The sequence below is a fragment of the Panicum hallii genome, chromosome 5 (genome assembly GCF_002211085.1).
Source record: "Panicum hallii strain FIL2 chromosome 5, PHallii_v3.1, whole genome shotgun sequence".
NCBI lineage: Eukaryota > Viridiplantae > Streptophyta > Magnoliopsida > Poales > Poaceae > Panicum > Panicum hallii.
The window spans coordinates 4,418,064-4,436,882 of record NC_038046.1 but is presented as its reverse complement, the minus strand read 5'-3'; the positions used below and the strand labels follow the sequence as shown (position 1 = coordinate 4,436,882).

The window sequence follows — 18,819 nt, the reverse complement described above, 5'->3', positions numbered from 1 at the left end:
TCGAGTCCAAACTTATTTAACTAGTGTGACTTGAGCGGAATCTGGGCTTCACAATCTAGTTTAATCCTTAGAGTGGTTGACATAGTGTGAGGATAGAGTGTGAGGATAGCTCTGCGGACCATCGATGAGACTAGAAGGATAATAGGTCGTCACGCTCTTAGCGCCTCGTAGCCTACTTCCAATGGAGAACCACCTTTTCATAAAAAGAGTGGGCTTCTTGTTTACACCGACAACTCTATCGCTTGATTCGTTTCAAAAGTTAACATAATTGAACGTTCTAAATGTGAAACATAAAACTACAAATCCCGCACGACACGATTATACTGTTCGGCCTCTTTCTCCTCGCCCCCTTTCAGGCTTTGTCCATGTCCATTGCCAACAATTCATCCTCATAACCTCCATGGCCCCGTTGTACGACCACCAGTACCCTTCGTTTCACAATGACCCCCATGTTTTCTCTCTATAAAACCGGTTCAAATAGACGACCCTACATAAAGGCCACTCCCTCGCTCACTCTATTTCTGCTCTCACCCTCTCCCTCCGCTCGCCAGTCGCCACTAACCACCCACCACACTCGTTTCTCTTCCCCCCCCCCCCCCCCAGCTCGGCTCCCTCTGCTTTCCCCTGCGCCTGGCCGCAGGAGCAACGTCATCGTCCTTCCCGTCACCTCCGATGGGGAACCCGCCCGAGTTGTACCACAAGATCCTCAACATCCCCAAGGACACCTCGCCGCAGGAAATCCGCGCCGCGTACAAGAACCTCGTCAAGAAATGGCACCCCGACAAGCACCCGCCGTCGTCCAAGCCCGAGGCCGAGGCGCGCTTCAAGGCCATCAGCGAGGCCTACGAGGTGAGCGCCGGTGGCGTTTTCTGCCGTGTCGTGCGCGCGTCGCTGCGAATTGCGCTTTTGTGCATTGCGGCGTGCCGTGCCGTGACGTTTCTTCTCGCGCAGGCGCTCCTGGACCAGCAGGAGAACAGGGCGGTGTTCGGGCTGTGCAACGACGGCCGGGCGGGCGAGAGGGCGGGCGGGGCGTTCGGCGGCGGCCTCGGCGGCGGCGTCGGGCCGCGCATGGAGAGGACGCGCAGCGACGACTTCTGCACGAGGAGCGCGCCCGGCACGCCTGCGAGGGAGTTCAAGAAGGTGTACAGCTCCGGCAACTCGGGCGGGCGGCGCGCCTTCGCCGAGTTCTCCAGCTCCATCATGCGCAAGGCGCCGCCGCTGGAGCGCAAGCTCGAGTGCACCCTCGAGGAGCTCTGCCGCGGCTGCAAGAAGGAGGTCAAGTTCACCCGCGACGTCGTCACCAAGAACGGGTACCTGCTTTTCCTCTCCTTTTTGACGCGGCTACACCTAATCCATGAACAAGACATCGATTGAAAACCTTGCTAGAAATCCGGCAAGCAATCACTTCACTTGGCAGTTGACTCTTTTTTCCTTCTTCAAACGAACAAAGAGGGAAATTTAATCAAAGCAGAGCTGAGCTATGTTGGTATGAATTCAGAATTAAACAATGAATCGATGCTTGGAAACTTAGGGTTAGGCAAGAATTCAGAGGTCGTCCTGATGGCGACAGACATTCCACTTTGCGCTGCCCCCCCCCCCCCCCCCCCCAATTCGCTCGCTGCACTGTAGGGCAACGCTCGATGAACAGTGCACCGGCACAATCGCTTTCTGCTTTTTCCTGGATATGGCGCGAGCACCTGTGTTTTTTTTGACAGTGGGGGGTGACTGCTTTTACATCATGCACTTGTCAGTGGAATATCTAGCTAGCTTTGGAACGTAGGCATGAAACCTTTACACGAGTGGCCTGGCCTTTGGTGTGACCCTTCCCCCCTTCCTTGTGGGCATCTATGCTATTCTTGCAAGATTATCCTACCTAACACAAGGCCGCGATAACATTGTTTCGAACGCGGTTAGTACAGAGAGCCAGAGAGGGATCCTATCTTGAGAAGATAATCCCATGGCTGCAAGATGCCTTCTTTGCCACATATGTGTATGCATGTTTGTTGGAGCCTTTTAATACCCAATTTTGGATCTATTATCGAGCAAAGAAGTGGTCCTTTCGAGCGATAGGCGGTATTCATAATTCTTTTTACATGTGAGGGTGGTGGCCTGCTAGGAGTTTTTTCTCTTTCAGAGACAGTGACTCCTGAGCTCCCTTCCTCCTTGTACTCACTCTTGGACTGACAGAAGCAAAAGCAATGGCATTGCTACTACTGCTAGATCGACTAATCGCTCGTGCTTCTGGCAGGTCAATTGTTAAGAAGGAGGTGACCCAGGCGGTCGTGGTGAAGCCGGGGTGGAGGAAAGGGAAGCAGGTCGTGTTCGAAGGCATGGGGGACGAGCGGCCGGGCTGCCTGCCCGCTGACGCGATCTTCACCGTGTCCGAGAAGAAGCACCCGACGTTCAAGCGCGTGGGCAACGACCTGGTGCTCAAGGCCGAGGTGCCGCTGGCGGGCGCGCTCACGGGCTGGTCCTTCTCGTTCCGGCTCCTGAGCGGCAAGAAGGTGAGCCTCGCGTTCCAGGACGAGGTCGTCTGCCCCGGGTTCGAGAAGGTGATCAAGGGCGAAGGCATGCCGATCCCCGAGCAGAAGGGCGCGCGCGGCGACCTCAAGGTGAAGCTGGAGGTCGTCTTCCCCAAGGAGCTCACCGACGAGCAGCGCGCCGGCCTCGCCGAGATCCTGAAAGGCTCCTGCTGATGATCCGGATCGGTCGACCGAGCTCGTGGTGGCGCCGGCGCCGGGACCGACGACCGTATCAAGTTTTCTTGGCCGTTTGTTAATAGTCATATCATAGCGCGTGAGTACATAAAAGAAAGAGAGAGGGAGGGAGGGAGACGTCGTTGTACATACAGGTTTTCTATATGATATGAAGCGTGAGCCAAGCAAGCCTTCCGTGGATACCCCACACGCTCGTGGCATGAGCTGGATGTGTTTGTTCTCAACTCTGATGAGATCTCGCACCCTTTTGTTTTTTTTTTCCTTCCGTCCTGACCAGCCATCTGGTTACTTCCATTTCATTCATTCCGTTAACCACCTCACAGTGGGCATTGTACTGCCATACCAAATGCCACCTTCACCTGCTAATCCTCCCAGCCCAGCTGCCCTGATCGCCTTTTGCGACTTGCCAAACTGCCGGCTGCAGCATCACCTGCCTACGACACCTTTCCTAATCCCTTCCTTGCCTGAGGAATTGCAGCTCCGCTTTACGCTTTTTCCCACAGCTTTTGTGCGAATCACAGGTTGCCTCTGATGCCTGAAGGGATTGGATTCGGCCATGAGGATTATGGGCATGTTTGCGAGCCCTTGCAGTTTGCTGCACTGGGGGCTCCTCTGATGGGCCAGTTGTTGGGCCTGCCGATGCCGAGGAGAGAATCGACGAACTGCACCACGACAACACCAGGAGACGGAGGGGAACCGCCCGTACTCGAGTGAAGTGCGGAAATTGAATGCAATGATCTTAGTTGTTGGATCGCAAGGCGGAGGAGAACGAGCTGGATGGATGGAAAGAACGGTTGGGTTGGTGCCGCGCGGGGGCGTTGGGCCCCCGCTGTTCCTTGCTGATGAGAAAGCGCAACCAAATCGGAGCCTGTTGCGGCCACTAGTGTCCAGTGGTACGTGGTGGTTCAGTGCCAATTGGCATTTGGTAGGCGGCAGCTTGGTGTAGTAGTGGTTGCTGCTGCCGCCTGCAGCACCAACGCCGTGGGGTAACTCCATGTACCTGGGGACGATCAGGGGCGCGTCTCGCTGTGGAAATTTTGGCAACAAGATGTGCCGGCAAGTGATTGAGCCATGAGTGTTCGTCAGTCAACGTTGTCAAAGAAAATTACAGCCGATGATGATGCCTGGCTAAGGTGCGATCCGGAGCAAGAAGTTGCGGCGGCCGGCGAGGTCTTGGTGTCCCGACTGCCGCCGCCGGCGGGAAAAAAGAAAGAATCTCAGTACTGCATGACCGCCGCCGACATGTTGAGCAGCGGCGGCAGCGCGTCGGGCGCGAACTTCCTGGCGAACAGGTAGCAGGTCGTCGTCGGGCGCGCGTTGCGCGTGCAGGGCTCCCGGCTCTCCCTGATGCTCCGGACCAGCTCCGGCGTGGCGTCCCGCGCGCCGTACATCACCGGGTGGGCGCCGCCCGTGGACCAGTCCACGTGCGTGACGGTGCGGTTCGAGTTGCGGGCGCCGTGGCGCATGGCCACGTACGTCTGCACGTAGTGCTCGTCGGGGTAGCACGACGGCCGGCAGTGCCGCCGGAACAGCGGGTAGTACCGCGTGTCCGTCAGGATGCTGGTGGCGATGTCGCGGCGGAGCTCGAACCACTGGGAGCCCTTGCGCCACTGCCGCAGCGTGATGTCGGGCGCCATGCGCCGGCTGTACCGGTTCCGGCACTGCTTGGTGTTCCGGTAGTAGACCTCCACGAAGCTCTGCTCCGACCCGACGAGGTAGCCGTACACCGTCGTGAAGTTGTGCACCGGGATGCAGCTCTCTGAGAGGAGCACGAAGCGCTCGTTGGAGAAGTCGAGCAGCGCGTTCGCCAGCAGCCGCTTCTCGGCGTCCATCAGCGTCACAGAGCCCCACGAGGTTTCCTGAAGGTCATCGATCAGCGTCAGGACACGGGGGCATCGGAGATCAGACGATTAAAGCGATCGCGAGCTGAAGCGGCGTACGACTGGCTCGTGCAGGCACCGACCTGGCTGGGTATCTGCCTGCCGTAGAACGGCGAGTCCTCGGAGACGTTGATGGCCACGCCCGGCGGGGCGTGCACGTAGACGGAGAAGCGGCCCTCGTGGCCGCGGAAGAAGCGCTCCCAGAGCGGCGCCAGCGGGAGGACGCCGTGTCCGGCGAGGAACATGAAGGCCACCTTGGGCACCCGCCGGAACGGGTACCCGGCGGCGGCCGGCACGAGCGTGGCGCGCCAGAACAGCTCCTCGTCCGTCATGTCGTGCATAAGGCGCGTCGGGGCCACGAACTCCCCGAAGGCGGGGTCCGGGTCGGGCCGGCAGCAGGCGCCGGCCGGCTGCTGGTACACGGCGGCAGCGCTCGGTAGCTGCACGATGCTCGGGACGACGATGCCGCCGTAGGCCGGCTGGCGGGCCCCGGCGGCCGCCCAGAGGCCGGCGACGACGCCGAGCGCGAAGATCACGAGGAGCGCGACCGCCCTGGCGAGGCCGGTGAGTGGCTCGTTCCTCGTGAGCATCACTTTGAAATCGTCGAGCGCGCCCTTCATGCCCGGCCGCTCTTGTCGCAATCACAGGAACGCAGCACCACACCACGTCGGCACGTGCGACGAGCCGCTAAACGGCGAACGGTGTCACGCGTCTACACGCGAGAGCTCGCTCGCTGCTGGACGGATCGACATGGATGACGAGGAGGAGATTTTTAAGCTCTGCGGCGCAGACGGCCGCGATGCATGGCTTGCGAGACTGGCCAGCACGCGATGCCAGGACGAACGCGCACTCCAGCCTCTGGTTCCTGATTCCGAGCGAGCAGCATCCCTTCCTCACGAGCAAGGCATGGACGGAGCAGGAGAAAAGGTATTGCCCGACCGGTATTTCGGACACATGGAAAGCGAAGCGAACCTTCAGTTTTGCTCAGACCGAGGCAGCGTGATTGGAGTGGAACAAAACAGGCCGGGGAGAAGGACCGAGGTCGGAGGAGAGATCGAGGAAAAGGAGATGAGTGCAGCGAGGAGCGCACGCCTGAAGCACGCTGGAAGTGGAAAGTACCACGAGGCGCTAAAGGCGATCGATTTTTATGGTAACCACGGGAGATCTGAGACAGGCCTAGCAAGTTTCTTCGAAATGTCTCCAAGAAAGAAAGTTTCTTGGAAATGTCAGCCCTGATAGGGTAGTATTGATACGTGCTACCTACAACAAGGAAGAAGCTGTCGAACAGCTCTGCGGGGCAAAGTTAATACCGAGGTCGGGCATAGGAATGTGCCCCGGCCGCCACCGGTGTGCACAAGGGCGGCGGACCGGATAGCGCAGCTTGCAGTCGCGATGCGCAGGAAGATGCGGACGACCTGCTCGATGCAGCTCGAGATCTCCGCGACCACCTCTGTTTATCATTTCCTTTTTTATCTGACGCAGGACACGCATCAACAGAATCGTTCGAGTTCTAGATGGGCCGCTCAGGTGCAAAGGCCGTGAGGCCCACGGTCACGCACAGCCGCGCTAAGAAGGGGAAGGGCAGTTTGTGGGCCCACGAAGGGCCGGGGATGGAAGCAACCAACAGGCTAGCACCCGCCCACCCTATGCTTGATCCATTTTGCTCTCAATTTTCTGATTTGTATTTGCTTGCTTGATTTGGATCAGCAGCTGCGACTGGCCAAGTCCCTCTGCGTATCCCACGGACCCTCCCGGCCTCCCCAGTCCCACGGGCCAGAGCCAGACCCCGTATCCCACGTTCGGGCTCTCGCGTTCCCGCGCGAAGCCGAAACCCTTTCGCGCTCTGCGCGCGGTCGCGCCCCTCCACGCCCCCGCCCTTTTTTCTTCCCCGCCCGCCCTCCCTCTCCACGCCATCCGCGCCCACCACTCCTCCCCGATTCCCCCACATCCGCCAAGTAACAGCCGATTTCCCGTCCCGTCAGGCGACGATGCCGACCCTCCGCAGCGCCACGACGGGCGCGTCCCCCGCCGCGGCCAGCACGCCGCGCAGCGTCAAGCGCCGGCTGACGTCGCCGGGCGCGTCGCGGCACACCTCCCCTCACCGGTCCCCGCACGCCGGCGCCGGAACGGTAAGATCCGCTGCTCTACTCGGTCTCCCCGATGCAGGCTGCTCGGCCGTTGCTTCCTTCCACCATCCACCCGTTCCCCCGTTGCAATGCGCGCCAACTGCTCGATCTCGCAGGTATGCACCCCGAAGCTGCTGTCCGCGTCGCCCAAGTCCTCGAGGAAGCGGCTCTACGGCGACCTTGTCGCGGCCGAGAAGCCTAAGTGGAATCCCCGAGGCAAGCCTCTCAATTTCCATTTTAGCCAGTCCCATGTGTTCGCTTTGTGTTGGCGCCTGATGGCGAATTGGTTGTGCCACGCAGATCCCGCGCAGATGAGGGCTGTCAAGGAGGCGCTGCACGTGGCAACGGTGCCGTCATATGAGTTGGTTTGCCGGGACAATGAGCAGAGGCGCGTGTTTGAGTTCTGCAAGGCGTGCGTCCAGCAGGAGAAGGCTGGGAGCCTGTATGTCTGCGGGTGCCCCGGCACAGGGAAGACCTTATCCATAAACAAGGTCAAGCAGAGCTTGGTGTGTTGGGCAGATGAGGTAGGCTTTGACAACATCTCATGCTCCACTGTAATTTCCAGTTTTTGAGTGCTGTTGTGTTGATTTGCTGTGCTAATTATGTGTGAATGCAGATGGGAATGTTGACACCCGACTCACTAACAATCAATTGTACAAACCTAGCAAACACATCCGAGATTTTTAGCAAGGTATTAACTTCTACTCGGTTATAGACATGGTCTATTTATGCCTGTCCAACTCGACCAAAAATTGTAGTTACTAAGCGAGCTTTTAATGCAGATACTAGGACAATTTCAGAACCGAAAGAAGGGAAGGGGCAAACTGTCACCACTTCAGCAACTTCAGAGCATGTTTTCCAACAAGGAATCAGCTCCAAGAAGAATGATGTAATAACTGCTTGTATCCACTGTGACAATTGGGGTTTTCTTGCTGCTTTGATCCTTTCATCTAAATTGCTTGCTATATTGCCAGGTTGGTCATTGTGGATGAGATGGACTACTTAATAACAAGAGATCGGGCTGTGCTACATGATATTTTCATGCTTATGACTTGCCCATATTCAAGATGCATACTAATAGGTGAAGTTTTGAAGGATGCTTACACCTACCAATGAACCAATCAATACAGTTTTGCTGACTGATAGTGGTATTTTTCAGGAATTGCAAATGCCATAGACCTAGCAGATCGGTTTCTTCCAAAGCTTGAATCCTTAAATTGTAAGCACTGCTGATAATGTCAAATGCTGCATTTTCTGATATGAAGTAAACTAACATTCCTATGGCTTTGCTATTTTAATTGACAGGCAAACCTCTTGTTGTAACTTTCCGTGCATATTCCAAGGATCAAATATCTGACATAATTAAACATAGACTAAAGGTTAATATCTTGTCATGTTGCGAATTCAAACTTCTATGCATCTATCTCCAATTACTTAACATCCAATTGCTTGCTGTTCTTATGTATTTTAATGGCGCTTATACAGGTTCTAGAGTATGATGTTTTTGAACCACTGGCCCTGGAGTTTTGTGCTAGAGTAAGTGCATTCATCCTGCAATGTTTGCATTATACATTTCATTGACAGAAACCATAACATTGTACTCAGTATTTTCATCTACGTTCGTTTTATAATGTTTTGGTGAATGTTGTATTATCAGAAAGTCGCAGCAGCCACTGGTGACATGAGAAAGGCTCTAGGTGTCTGCAGGTAAATCACTTCTGTGCTTGATGAACTGTGATATTCTCTGCAAACTATAGCTCCATTATTAGAGCTAATAATAAAATGTTGGGCACAGCATTATTTTTTAGATCAAAGGAATTCTAAATCTTGTTGATGCATGTGCTAACTAATTCAGCAAATTTAGTATATGTTAAATCAATGGTGACTGTTTGAGGTTGCGTGCCTCGGCAAATACGAGCTATTAGAGTATAACATTCTTGTTTGTGAATTCCAGGAGTGCTGTGGAGGTTCTTGAAGCAAAGCTACAAGATTCTTCTGATCAAGAATTAGGAATAGTATGTTTTGCTTCTCCCTAATTTTATAGTTAATCGGGATATTGATAAGTGGTTTCTAGTCAGACATAACACAAAACTAGACTGATACCTCCTAAGTATAACAATCAAATTTGAGGTGATGGCTTTTGTCATAAATTGTCTCTGGCCAACTATGTCATCTATATGATAACGTAAATCTAGTATTGTAACTTTCGACTGAAAGCAATTTGAATTATGGGCATCATTAACAAATGTTGCTAATTGTCTCTTTACCTTCTACTAAATAACCTGTTTACATTTAATTATACTGGTATAATAGTTCCTACAATGAACTTTACTTTTTACCTGGTCATGTCCAAATTCTTTGACATGATTTTGTTTAGTGCCTGAATCATCTTTGGTATTGGAACCTAATATTTGTATTTACAGGTGACATTTGACCATATGGATATAGCCTTGTCAAAGGCATTCAAGTCAGCAGTAGTAGATAGCATACTGTGTCTTCCCCAACAACAACAGGTAAGGTCACAACTCACAATCGTTAGTAGCCTTCATAGCTTTCTTACTCCTTTTGCTCGTGCCCTCCTGTTCCGTTAATTGTAGTCTGTTACATTTCTGTGTCTCCTTATGTTTGAAATGTTGGGCAGATGGTACTGTGTGCATTGGCAAATACTTTCCAGCATTGCAAGAAAAAGGCTACTACTCTAGGAGAGGTAACACTTTGTCCATGCCATTTGAAAGAATGCACCTTGATCACCTCATCTTGTATAATTCTAACCTACCTATACGTACCTTTTTCAGCTTAACAAATCATACATCGAAATCTGTAGATCAACCCAAGTCCCAGCAGTTGGAATGCTTGAATTTTCTAACATGTGCATGATTTTGAGTGATCAGGTATGCAAATATGTTCAATCTTTTTGGTGCATTGGAATGAAATGTAAGGCAACCCAAATGTTTAGTGCTTGATGGAGTTTGCATTGTAGGGATTCATGAAGCTAGGGCAATCCAAGGAAGATAAGCTTAGGAGAGTGACACTTAAGATTGACATTTCAGATATTGGTTTTGCATTTAAGGTGCGGGCAAAGGTCCTTAATCCTATTGTTTAGCAATATAATCAGTTTTCTGTCGTCTGAGTTATTTACTAGTTTAATCCATGATGCAGGGAAATCGTTTCTTTCAAAAATGCCTGGAGCAGCCAAGATGCTAGCTAGACTCATAGTTACACCATGCAGCCAATTGTGGCTATACATTTTTTGTGAATTGACATTATCGAGCACCAACAATTACAACCCTGGATGCGCAAACACTCAGGTGACTGACTGATACAATCCCATCACGCTAGCTCAGTTCTTAATATGCTCATCAAGCATGCCAGTGATAGTAGAGCAGGCTGCATCATCTGCATTTAGTCATGCAGCCAGCAAATCGCAGTATACTGCTTCCTCACGGATTGCTTACAATCCAGTGCATTTTCATCATTTCAGGTGTTGTCGTTCTACATGGAGTGCGGAGAGAAGTGTACATGTGATGAGTTGTATTTTCTATACACAATTCTTGCAAAAGATAGATGACTGTATTCTGATTATTTTTTTCAATTTTTACTCTTCCAAAACTGATTGATTATGTAGCTAAACACTAGCATAGCAATAACATTTGTTGTAACATTCCTTGCTGGAAGTTGGATTCTGCAACGATAAAAGCTGGAATCATGTAATGTATTTTGGCCAAATCAGTTGCCCTCTGATGTACCGGAGTGTTGTCTTCATAGTCCCTTGTGCTGAAAAGTCGAGCGCTCGATCTCATCCGCGAGGATCGTCCGGGGGAGAAAAAGGCTTCTTTTTCTCGCTCTGGCTGGCTCATGGCTTGGGGAGATCGTGTCCATAATTGTTGATTAGCACGGGGCAAATGGATCGATGCGGACAGCAGCAGAGTCCGTTGCAGATCCATCCAACAATGTGGGTCAGGGTGTAATCCAGTGGATAATCCTAATCGTAGCCGCATTGATCGCCGGGTCCCGTGCATCCGAGCGTCGTACAAGTCCCGAACGGTGCCGATCCACCGTCAGGTTTTAACGGTGCAGACCGCAGAGGGCCCCGGGCTCCTGCTAACTTGCCGCCGTCTCCTCCGCGCCGCGCCTGGCCACCACCGCCCACCAAATCACCCTTGCCTTGCAATTCCGGGCACTCTCCCCGCGCGCGCCTCGCTCCGCGGCCACATCCTCTCGTCGAGCCAAGGGTTCCAGGGGCGCTGACGGATGCTGACACCTCGTTGGACCCTCTCGATCAGCTTCGCCGTGGGATCGATCGAGCTGACCGGGCGGCCGGCGGCGAGGAGGCCAGGGTTGGATGCCGGCGCTTTCCGGCGAGGCGGTGAGTTCCGATCGATACACGGATCGTGCTTTCTGTTGATGGATGATTCAAGTTCAATGCACTATAATCTTCTACACAGCATTAGTATTGTATCTATTCCACGTAGGTAGATTATCATTGGTGGTCGTGGACTCAATTCAAATCGTCGATACAAATTTGTTTTCATAATCTGATCTCAAAGTAGCCAATGCAATAGCACAATTTTATTTAGCAACGAACTGATGGTAGCATGCGCATTGTCACATTACATTGCCATCTTGAGAGGTGCATGCTCGATGGATCGTTTTCTTTTGACCTTTTTTCTTTTATTTTCTGAATAACGAAACATGCATGTTTCCAATGTTGTCAAAAGACGCCAAATTGTGCAGCTCTGTTTCTGATTGACTTCGAAATCATGTTTTTAAGTACTTGATCTCCACACATAACCATGCATGCCCTTTGTTTATCGCAGTATGAATAATCATCCTTGATTACCAGAAGAGGCGGATCGTGACCTGAATTTACCAAGTGGAAGCGGGAATAATCCATGGCCACGGCTGCAAAAGAAGGTGGCTTGGGCGGAGCCGAGAGCTCCCCCTCCACGCCGTTGGCGACGCCCGTGGCAACCCCGGTGTCGACGAGGTCGGTGAAGTGGGAGAAGGACGTCGAGGATGCGGCTGGCGCGCTGGATCGGCCACTGCTTCACAAGCGCTGCACGAACACGACCTCGCAGATGGCCGTCGTCGGCGCCAACACCTGCCCCATCGAGAGCCTCGATTACGAGTACGTGCCCGGCCTTGTGTTTCGATAGACTTTTATTTATTTCTCAGATATCTTTACTACTACAACTAATACATTTCAATTTTAAGTGCTGTTGATGTCGTTATTTTTTAGTTTACTCTCCTGGAATTTGATGTCTGGCTGTAACTTAAATTCTGGATGTTTGCTCTTAGTTTATAGTTTCCTGGATTTTTCTTGAACGAAAATCAGTTTTTTATATAGTTTTTGCTTTGGACTTGTATTCAGATCGACATCATACTAGATTTTTTTTTGAGTGGATATGCTATTTGATTGTTGTTGATCCAATGTACAAAACAAGAGCTTTATGCTTGAAAAAAAAGAAGAAGTCACATTAAAAACAGACTTTCCCTACTACCAATGAACTCGGCAGGATTTTGATCCAAGAAAGTGATGCCAGCACTCAGCAGGTTAGAACCAATTTCATTTATGCATTTTCTTGCCTTATGGCACCGATGATTTCAGAGTGGTGGAGAACGAAGTGTACAATCAAGACTGGCGATCAAGAGGAAAACTTCAGATCTTCCAATACCAGGCCCTTAAATGGGCCCTGGCACTCTTCGTGGGTTTAGTGGTCGCCCTAGTTGGATTCTTCAACAACATTGCTGTCGAAAACATCGCTGGTTTCAAGCTGCTCCTGACGAGCGATCTCATGCTCAAGGACCGGTACAGATCTCACAGCACTGTCAGCCACGAGCTTACAAGTTTCAGTTGCCATTTTCTTCTTTGTTTAACACTGCTTGGAGCTTCAGGTACATGATGGCGTTCTTAGTGTACATCGGTTGCAACACAACGTTGGCCGCTGCAGCAGCTGCACTGTGCGCTTACGTTGCCCCGGCAGCAGCCGGCTCCGGCATCCCTGAGGTCAAGGCCTATCTGAATGGCATCGATGCGCACTCGATCTTGGCGCCTAGTACCCTCTTGGTGAAGGTGGTGCCCTGAAGCTGTGGTTCTTACATTCTCCTGAATTCCTGATATCAGTCAGTGTTCTGATTCAGATATGACTGTACTGTGACTGCAAATGCAGATTTTTGGCTCGGTGCTAGGGGTGTCTGCCGGGTTTGTGCTGGGCAAGGAAGGGCCAATGGTGCACACCGGTGCTTGTGTTGCCTCCTTCCTCGGGCAAGGCGGATCACGGAAGTATGGCCTCACCTGGAACTGGATCAGGTACTTCAAGAATGACCTGGACCGCAGGGATCTCATCACCTGTGGAGCCGCGGCCGGCGTGGCAGCAGCCTTCCGTGCCCCGGTTGGCGGCGTGCTCTTTGCGCTTGAAGAAGTTACATCATGGTATGCAGTTCCTCAAAACTGAAACCAATATGCAAATGCAATCACATTCCGTTGCTGACATGAGTGAGTGGTCCTACTATGCCGTTGCGATCTCTCAGGTGGCGGAGCGCGCTTCTCTGGAGGACGTTCTCGACGACGGCCGTGGTGGCGATGGTGCTGCGCGGCCTGATCAGCTACTGCCGCGGTGGCCACTGTGGCCTGTTCGGCAAAGGAGGGCTGATCATGTTCGACCTCAGTTCTCGGCAAGCCACTTACACCGCGACGGACCTCGCCGCGGTCATGCTGCTCGGCATCCTCGGCGGGCTGCTCGGTGCTCTTTTCAACTACTTCGTCGACCGGATCCTTCGCGTCTACAGCCTCCTCAACGAGTGAGTGCCATCTGATCAGTCTCTAGTAGCTCTAAAGCAAAGCATTTCCATCGGTCACCGACTGACCATGCATTTCCATCTGCAGGAAGGGCGCGCGGTCCAAGATCATCTTGACGGTGACCATCTCGGTGATCACCTCGTGCTGCACCTTCGGCTTGCCTTGGCTCACGTCGTGCACCCCCTGCCCGCCCGAGCTCGCCGGGAAGTGCCCGACCATTGGCCGCTCCGGCAACTTCAAGAACTTCCAGTGCCCGGCGGGGCACTACAACGCGCTGGCGTCCCTCTTCTTCAACACCAACGACGACGCCATCCGCAACCTCTTCAGCGCGGGGACCGACAGGGAGTTCGGCGTGGCCACGCTCCTGACCTTCTTCGTCACCGTCTACGCCCTGGGCATCCTCACCTACGGCGTGGCGGTGCCGTCGGGGCTCTTCATCCCCGTGATCCTCGCCGGCGCCTCGTTCGGGCGCCTGACCGGCTCGCTGGTCGGGTCGATCAGCGGCCTCGACACGGGCCTCTTCGCGCTGCTGGGCGCGGCGTCCTTCCTGGGCGGGACGATGCGGATGACGGTGTCCGTGTGCGTCATCCTGCTGGAGCTGACCAACGACCTCCACCTGCTGCCGCTCATCATGCTCGTGCTGCTCATCGCCAAGACGGTGGCGGACTGCTTCAACAAGGGGGTGTACGAGCAGATGGTGCGCATGAAGGGGCTCCCCTACCTGGAGGTGCACGCGGAGCCGTGCATGCGGAGCCTGGTGGCCGGCGACGTCGTGTCGGGCCCGCTCATCACCCTGTCCAGCGTGGAGCGCGTCGGCACCGTGGTGGAGACCCTCCGGCACACGGGCCACAACGGGTTCCCCGTGATCGAGGAGCCGCCGTTCGCGGCGGCGCCGGAGCTGTGCGGCCTGGTGCTGCGCTCCCACCTGCTGGTGCTGCTGCAGGGGCGCATCTTCACCCGGGGCCGCGCCAAGGCCAGCGCCGCCGAGGTGTTCCGCACGCTCGCGCCGTTCGACTTCGCCAAGGCCGGCTCCGGCAAGGGCCTCAAGGTGGAGGACCTGGGCCTGAGCGAGGAGGAGATGGACATGTACGTGGACCTCCACCCCATCACCAACCGGTCGCCCTACACCGTGGTGGAGAACATGTCGCTGGCCAAGGCCGCCGTGCTGTTCCGCGGCCTCGCCCTCCGCCACATGTGCGTCGTGCCCATGACGCAGGGGGTAAGTGATCCATCACCCGACACCTTTTTTCTTTTCTTTTCTCCCGCTTGCGACGACGTTGCCAACGTTCTGCGTGTGCTGCAGAGGCCGCCCGTGGTGGGGATCCTGACGCGGCACGACTTCATGCCGCAGTACATCCGCGGGCTGTACCCGAACACCATCCCCCGGTAGAACGAAAAGGCAAAGGGGGATGGCTCTGGCTCGCGAATGGATTTCGATTTGCATTGGCACATTGTGTATAGGTTAGGTTAGGCAGGCTCTTTAATTAATATGGCTCCAAAAAGGATTTACTAGGTTCTCAGATCAGCACCCTGTCCCCTGCGGTCAAAGTGGTGCGCCTGAAAATTTCTCTGCACCAGCAAGCCTGAGATTTCAGCTCCTGTAAGTACATCTCACAGATAAAGCCGTTATTTACATTTGAACAAATTTTGTTGATCAAGCGCCATTGAGTCTGTGAGCAGCTAATCAGCACGACTTGAAGTGCAGCTTCTCTTGATTTGAACCATTCTCTCTGTCCTCAGCTTCTCTTGATTCTTCTTCTTGTTGTTGTTCCTGGCCCTCTTCCTGGTGGCTTCCAGGTTCTGTTCAAATGGACAACAATTAGTTCTAATACTGAAGAAGTTTGCAAGAGAAAAACATGAATGGACCACTGATGCATCGTTATTTTAAGCGCAGTTACCGTATTTGGTGGTAAAGGAGCCTCTTGGGGCAGCATCACTTTCCAGCGGCTATTCCTCGGGCTTCTGATCGCTTGTAATGTTTCTGGAGGTAGGCGACATAGATAGTCATGTCGATGGAGCTGTCGTATGGCGCAAGCCTCTCCCATCCCCATGCTTTCACGGAGGCGCGGTTGGCCTCCATCTGCCTCTCCCAGTAGCCCGCGGAGTGCTCCACGGAGGACTGGCTCCCGAAGGAGAGGCGGTCCGGGGTCAACTCCTTAATTAGACGAGCCCGACCTCACGAGCTGGCATCGTCGCCGACGTCCGCCTCCCACATCCCGCTCTCCGCCGCGGACATTCTCGCCGTCAATCGACACCCCTCTAGTGTGATCTCTAGGGTTAGAGCTTCAGGCACATGGCGGCTTACGTCTGCATTGTGCGCTTATATTGCCCTGGCAGGCGGCAGCAGGCCTCAGGGATGACGCGGGCGGTTTCGCATCGGTTGCCTGCAACGCAGGAGGTGTGCCAGAAATTTGTTGATCAAGTGAACACGTCACAACGCTTCCACATCGCGTCCATCAAAGCGGCGTGCCTGAATTTTTCTCTGCACTGTGCACTGGCAAGCCTGCGATTTCAGTCCTTGTAAGTATCTCAAGGATAATGCCGCTTATTTATTTGAACCGATTTGTTGATCAAGTGCCATTGAGTTTTGAGTGCAGCTATTATCAACCAGTTTGTGTCAATCAAGTGTCTAGTTTCAGCTAGAGATCAAGCATTGTCAAATCCGTCTTGCTTTTTTTTTACCGGCGCTGGAGACCACTCAAGCATCGTTTTCATTTCTGCTGTGAATTATCAGTCAATCCAGTAGAAAACTCCAATATTGTCACCCTCGAGGAGCCCATAACCACTATTTCTACATTTTCAGTGCACATACAATTAATGCTTCTTCTTGGCCAGTGGGTTGACCAAAAACTCATTCGATTGTTGAATCGAAATCAAGAAAAGTGAGGATATGTAGTTGTCAGAATTCAGTCCACTCGTGGCGTATAATAATGCTGCTTCCATGATTATTTGGATAGTACAGCTCCAAACTAAACAAACAGTCTAATTTGACGGATGCCGAATAGCTTCACCAATAACCGAAAACGGAATCGGGTGGCGTGAGTATCTGAACTTAAGCGAACGTGGTAAGCTGTCACAAACCAATTACAGCTGATATCACCACTGCAACTTGCTTCAATCTTCTTCTTTTTCAAATTAACTTGGACCACATACATTCATAAAACGGTACTAGAAAATTAAGACACAAACAATGTCAAGCTTACGCATAGTTTAGATTGCAAATGAACAACAACGACACCTATTACAGAGACTTTCAGTTTCAGTGTATTTAGATTTTTCTTTTTGGTTCTTTTACCTTCCTGCATACTTGGACGCTGCCACACTCTTCCAACCTTCCCCCCATGCCATTTTCAGCGCGTCGACAAGCCTAGTCAGGCCAGGGCGCTGGCCAAATGGCGCGAGAACGGAAACAACCAAATCTGTATGAGATGCGCGCCTTCTTTCTCCGACCCGAACGCCCACTCCTCCTCGACGCGCCTCTCGACCATGTTGAACGCCAGCAGCTTCCACGGCGACCACAGGTACACCACCTCCCTCTCCGGGTGGAACGCCATGAACAGGAAGGTGATGGCCTGGCTCGAGCCGCCGGGGACGACGTCGCCGGCCCCGATCTCGTGCTTCAGCGCCCATTCCCCCGCGCCCGCGTCCTGGAGCTCCCAGATCCTGAGGCGCGCGCCGTCGCTGGACGCGAACCGCAGGCGGCCGCGGCAGTGCCCGGCGCGCGCCCGGCAGCTGACGGGCGCCGGGAGCGCGGTGACCGCGCACGCCATAGTGTCGAGGTCGACGCGGACGACGTGGCCCGAGTAGGCCAGCACGTGGAGCGCGCCACCGAAGTAGTGCATGGTGGCCGTCATGGCGTCGGTGTCGATCCCGAAGTCGACCTCGTGGCCCCGCCACGCGCCGCGCTCGGAGTCGAACACCTCGATGGTCGCGCCCCGGGGCAGCCAGCCCGTGAAGCAGACCACCCTGTAGCGCGGGGAGGCGCAGGGGTCGAACGCCAGCACGGAGAGCAGCGTCCTCGCGCGCGGCGCCGGCAGCGCCGCCCACTGCCGCGTGGTCGGGCTCACGACGTGGAACACCGCCGGGCGCGACGCGTAGTAGAGCAGCAGGCCGTTGCAGCCGTCGATGATGGTCGACGCGTCGTGGCACGGGAAGAAGCCCATGTCGCCGGCCTCCGCGACGCCGCCGCCGCCGCCGTCCGGCGCGCACGCGTACGTGTACGCCCGCTTCGCGCCGTCGTCGCCGCCGCCGCCGCTGGGGCCGCCGTGGTAGAGCACCCCCGACGTGATGAGCGGCAGCCTGCGGCGGAGGTAGTCGCTGGAGATGATGCGCCGCCACGAGGTGGAGACGCACTGGAACCGCGCCAGCGACCTGCAGGGCAGCCTCGCGAGGATCTCCGTGAGCACGTCCTCGCCCAGCTCGACATCCATCTCTGACCTTCCGGAGACCATGACGCCACGAGAGCTCTTCTTGAACCTGCACCGTACGTTACCGCTAGAGACTGCTGTCTTGTTTATAAATCTTGGGCTATGCTTTGATTTCTCCACCTGGTAAAGCAAGAGACTTTGGTGGCCACGCCACGCAGAGTTTTGGATCGAAGCACAGGAAGTGCGTGACTCTGAGCTAATCAAGGAGGTGACGGATCATTTTCTGGCGATGGCTGCAGATGCTCATAGCCTGAATGAACGCACTGAACGTGTGACCGTTGCGCACTGGATATATATACATATATATATGCACGATCTTTTGATCGCTATCGAACTTTGGCACCGAAACTGATGTAGCTTTGGACTTTGGTGCCATCTTGGCAAGATCACGGATCATTGCTACTACTTCGCTAGGTTGGGGTAAGCCGCGTGGTTGGCGCGTCTTCCCTTCAAACCACCAGCAAAAGGGTACTTCCTGTGGCGCCGCAGTACTACTGTTCGATGCGTCGATGCAAAACAGAGAACGCGACTGTTTCTTTGGGAAGTTGACAGAGAGCGGTTATGACCAGGGTCAGACAGTTACTGCATCTGAAAGACCGAAGATGGAAGATAATGTAAAAAAAAATCGTATACCTATGGACAGCGCGATCGGATGATGTATTGTTTCAGATACAAGTAGAAGACCTCCATTTTTCTTTTAAAAAAATGATTATCCAAGACAGCAAGTAAAACTATCTGGCCTGTTCAAATTATCAGTTTTCTTATTAGTAGTTCTCGAAGACAACAAGCAAACCTATCACTTTTTTAACAACTATACAAGTACATCTCTGCGGTATGCAGATAACCGGGAAGTCTTGTCGTACCGTAAAC

General features: G+C 53.6%; 5 protein-coding genes across 5 annotated transcripts; 3 read left to right on the top strand and 2 right to left on the bottom strand.

Moving 5' to 3' along the window:
- Positions 1–572: 572 nt before the first annotated feature.
- On the top strand, positions 573–2,899 carry LOC112895585 (dnaJ protein homolog 1-like). Its single transcript, XM_025963546.1, has 3 exons — positions 573–849; positions 952–1,310; positions 2,249–2,899. The coding sequence occupies exons 1-3, from the start codon at positions 673–675 to the stop codon at positions 2,694–2,696; spliced, it is 984 nt and encodes a 327-aa protein (XP_025819331.1). The 5' UTR covers positions 573–672; the 3' UTR covers positions 2,697–2,899.
- Positions 2,900–3,776: 877 nt separating this feature from the next.
- Positions 3,777–5,217, bottom strand: LOC112891470. Its single transcript, XM_025958352.1, has 2 exons — positions 4,681–5,217; positions 3,777–4,576 (listed from the first exon to the last, which is right to left on the bottom strand). The coding sequence occupies exons 1-2, from the start codon at positions 5,215–5,217 to the stop codon at positions 3,935–3,937; spliced, it is 1,179 nt and encodes a 392-aa protein (XP_025814137.1). The 3' UTR covers positions 3,777–3,934.
- Positions 5,218–6,585: 1,368 nt separating this feature from the next.
- On the top strand, positions 6,586–10,453 carry LOC112891469 (cell division control protein 6 homolog). Its single transcript, XM_025958351.1, has 17 exons — positions 6,586–6,726; positions 6,840–6,939; positions 7,024–7,247; positions 7,340–7,414; positions 7,506–7,612; positions 7,698–7,804; positions 7,883–7,942; positions 8,029–8,102; positions 8,209–8,259; positions 8,381–8,430; positions 8,678–8,738; positions 9,147–9,236; positions 9,365–9,430; positions 9,519–9,614; positions 9,704–9,793; positions 9,883–10,031; positions 10,205–10,453. The coding sequence occupies exons 1-16, from the start codon at positions 6,586–6,588 to the stop codon at positions 9,925–9,927; spliced, it is 1,437 nt and encodes a 478-aa protein (XP_025814136.1). The 3' UTR covers positions 9,928–10,031; positions 10,205–10,453.
- A 1,162-nt stretch (positions 10,454–11,615) lies between these two features.
- On the top strand, positions 11,616–15,089 carry LOC112891468 (chloride channel protein CLC-c-like). The gene is made up of 7 exons (XM_025958350.1): positions 11,616–11,851; positions 12,332–12,532; positions 12,619–12,796; positions 12,894–13,156; positions 13,255–13,524; positions 13,610–14,741; positions 14,826–15,089. Exons 1-7 carry the CDS (start codon positions 11,616–11,618, stop codon positions 14,910–14,912), a joined length of 2,367 nt encoding a protein of 788 aa, XP_025814135.1. The 3' UTR covers positions 14,913–15,089.
- Positions 15,090–16,618: 1,529 nt separating this feature from the next.
- On the bottom strand, positions 16,619–18,217 carry LOC112891467 (putative F-box protein At1g53370). The gene has a single exon (XM_025958349.1). It carries the CDS (start codon positions 17,971–17,973, stop codon positions 16,894–16,896), a length of 1,080 nt encoding a protein of 359 aa, XP_025814134.1. The 5' UTR covers positions 17,974–18,217; the 3' UTR covers positions 16,619–16,893.
- Positions 18,218–18,819: the final 602 nt, after the last annotated feature.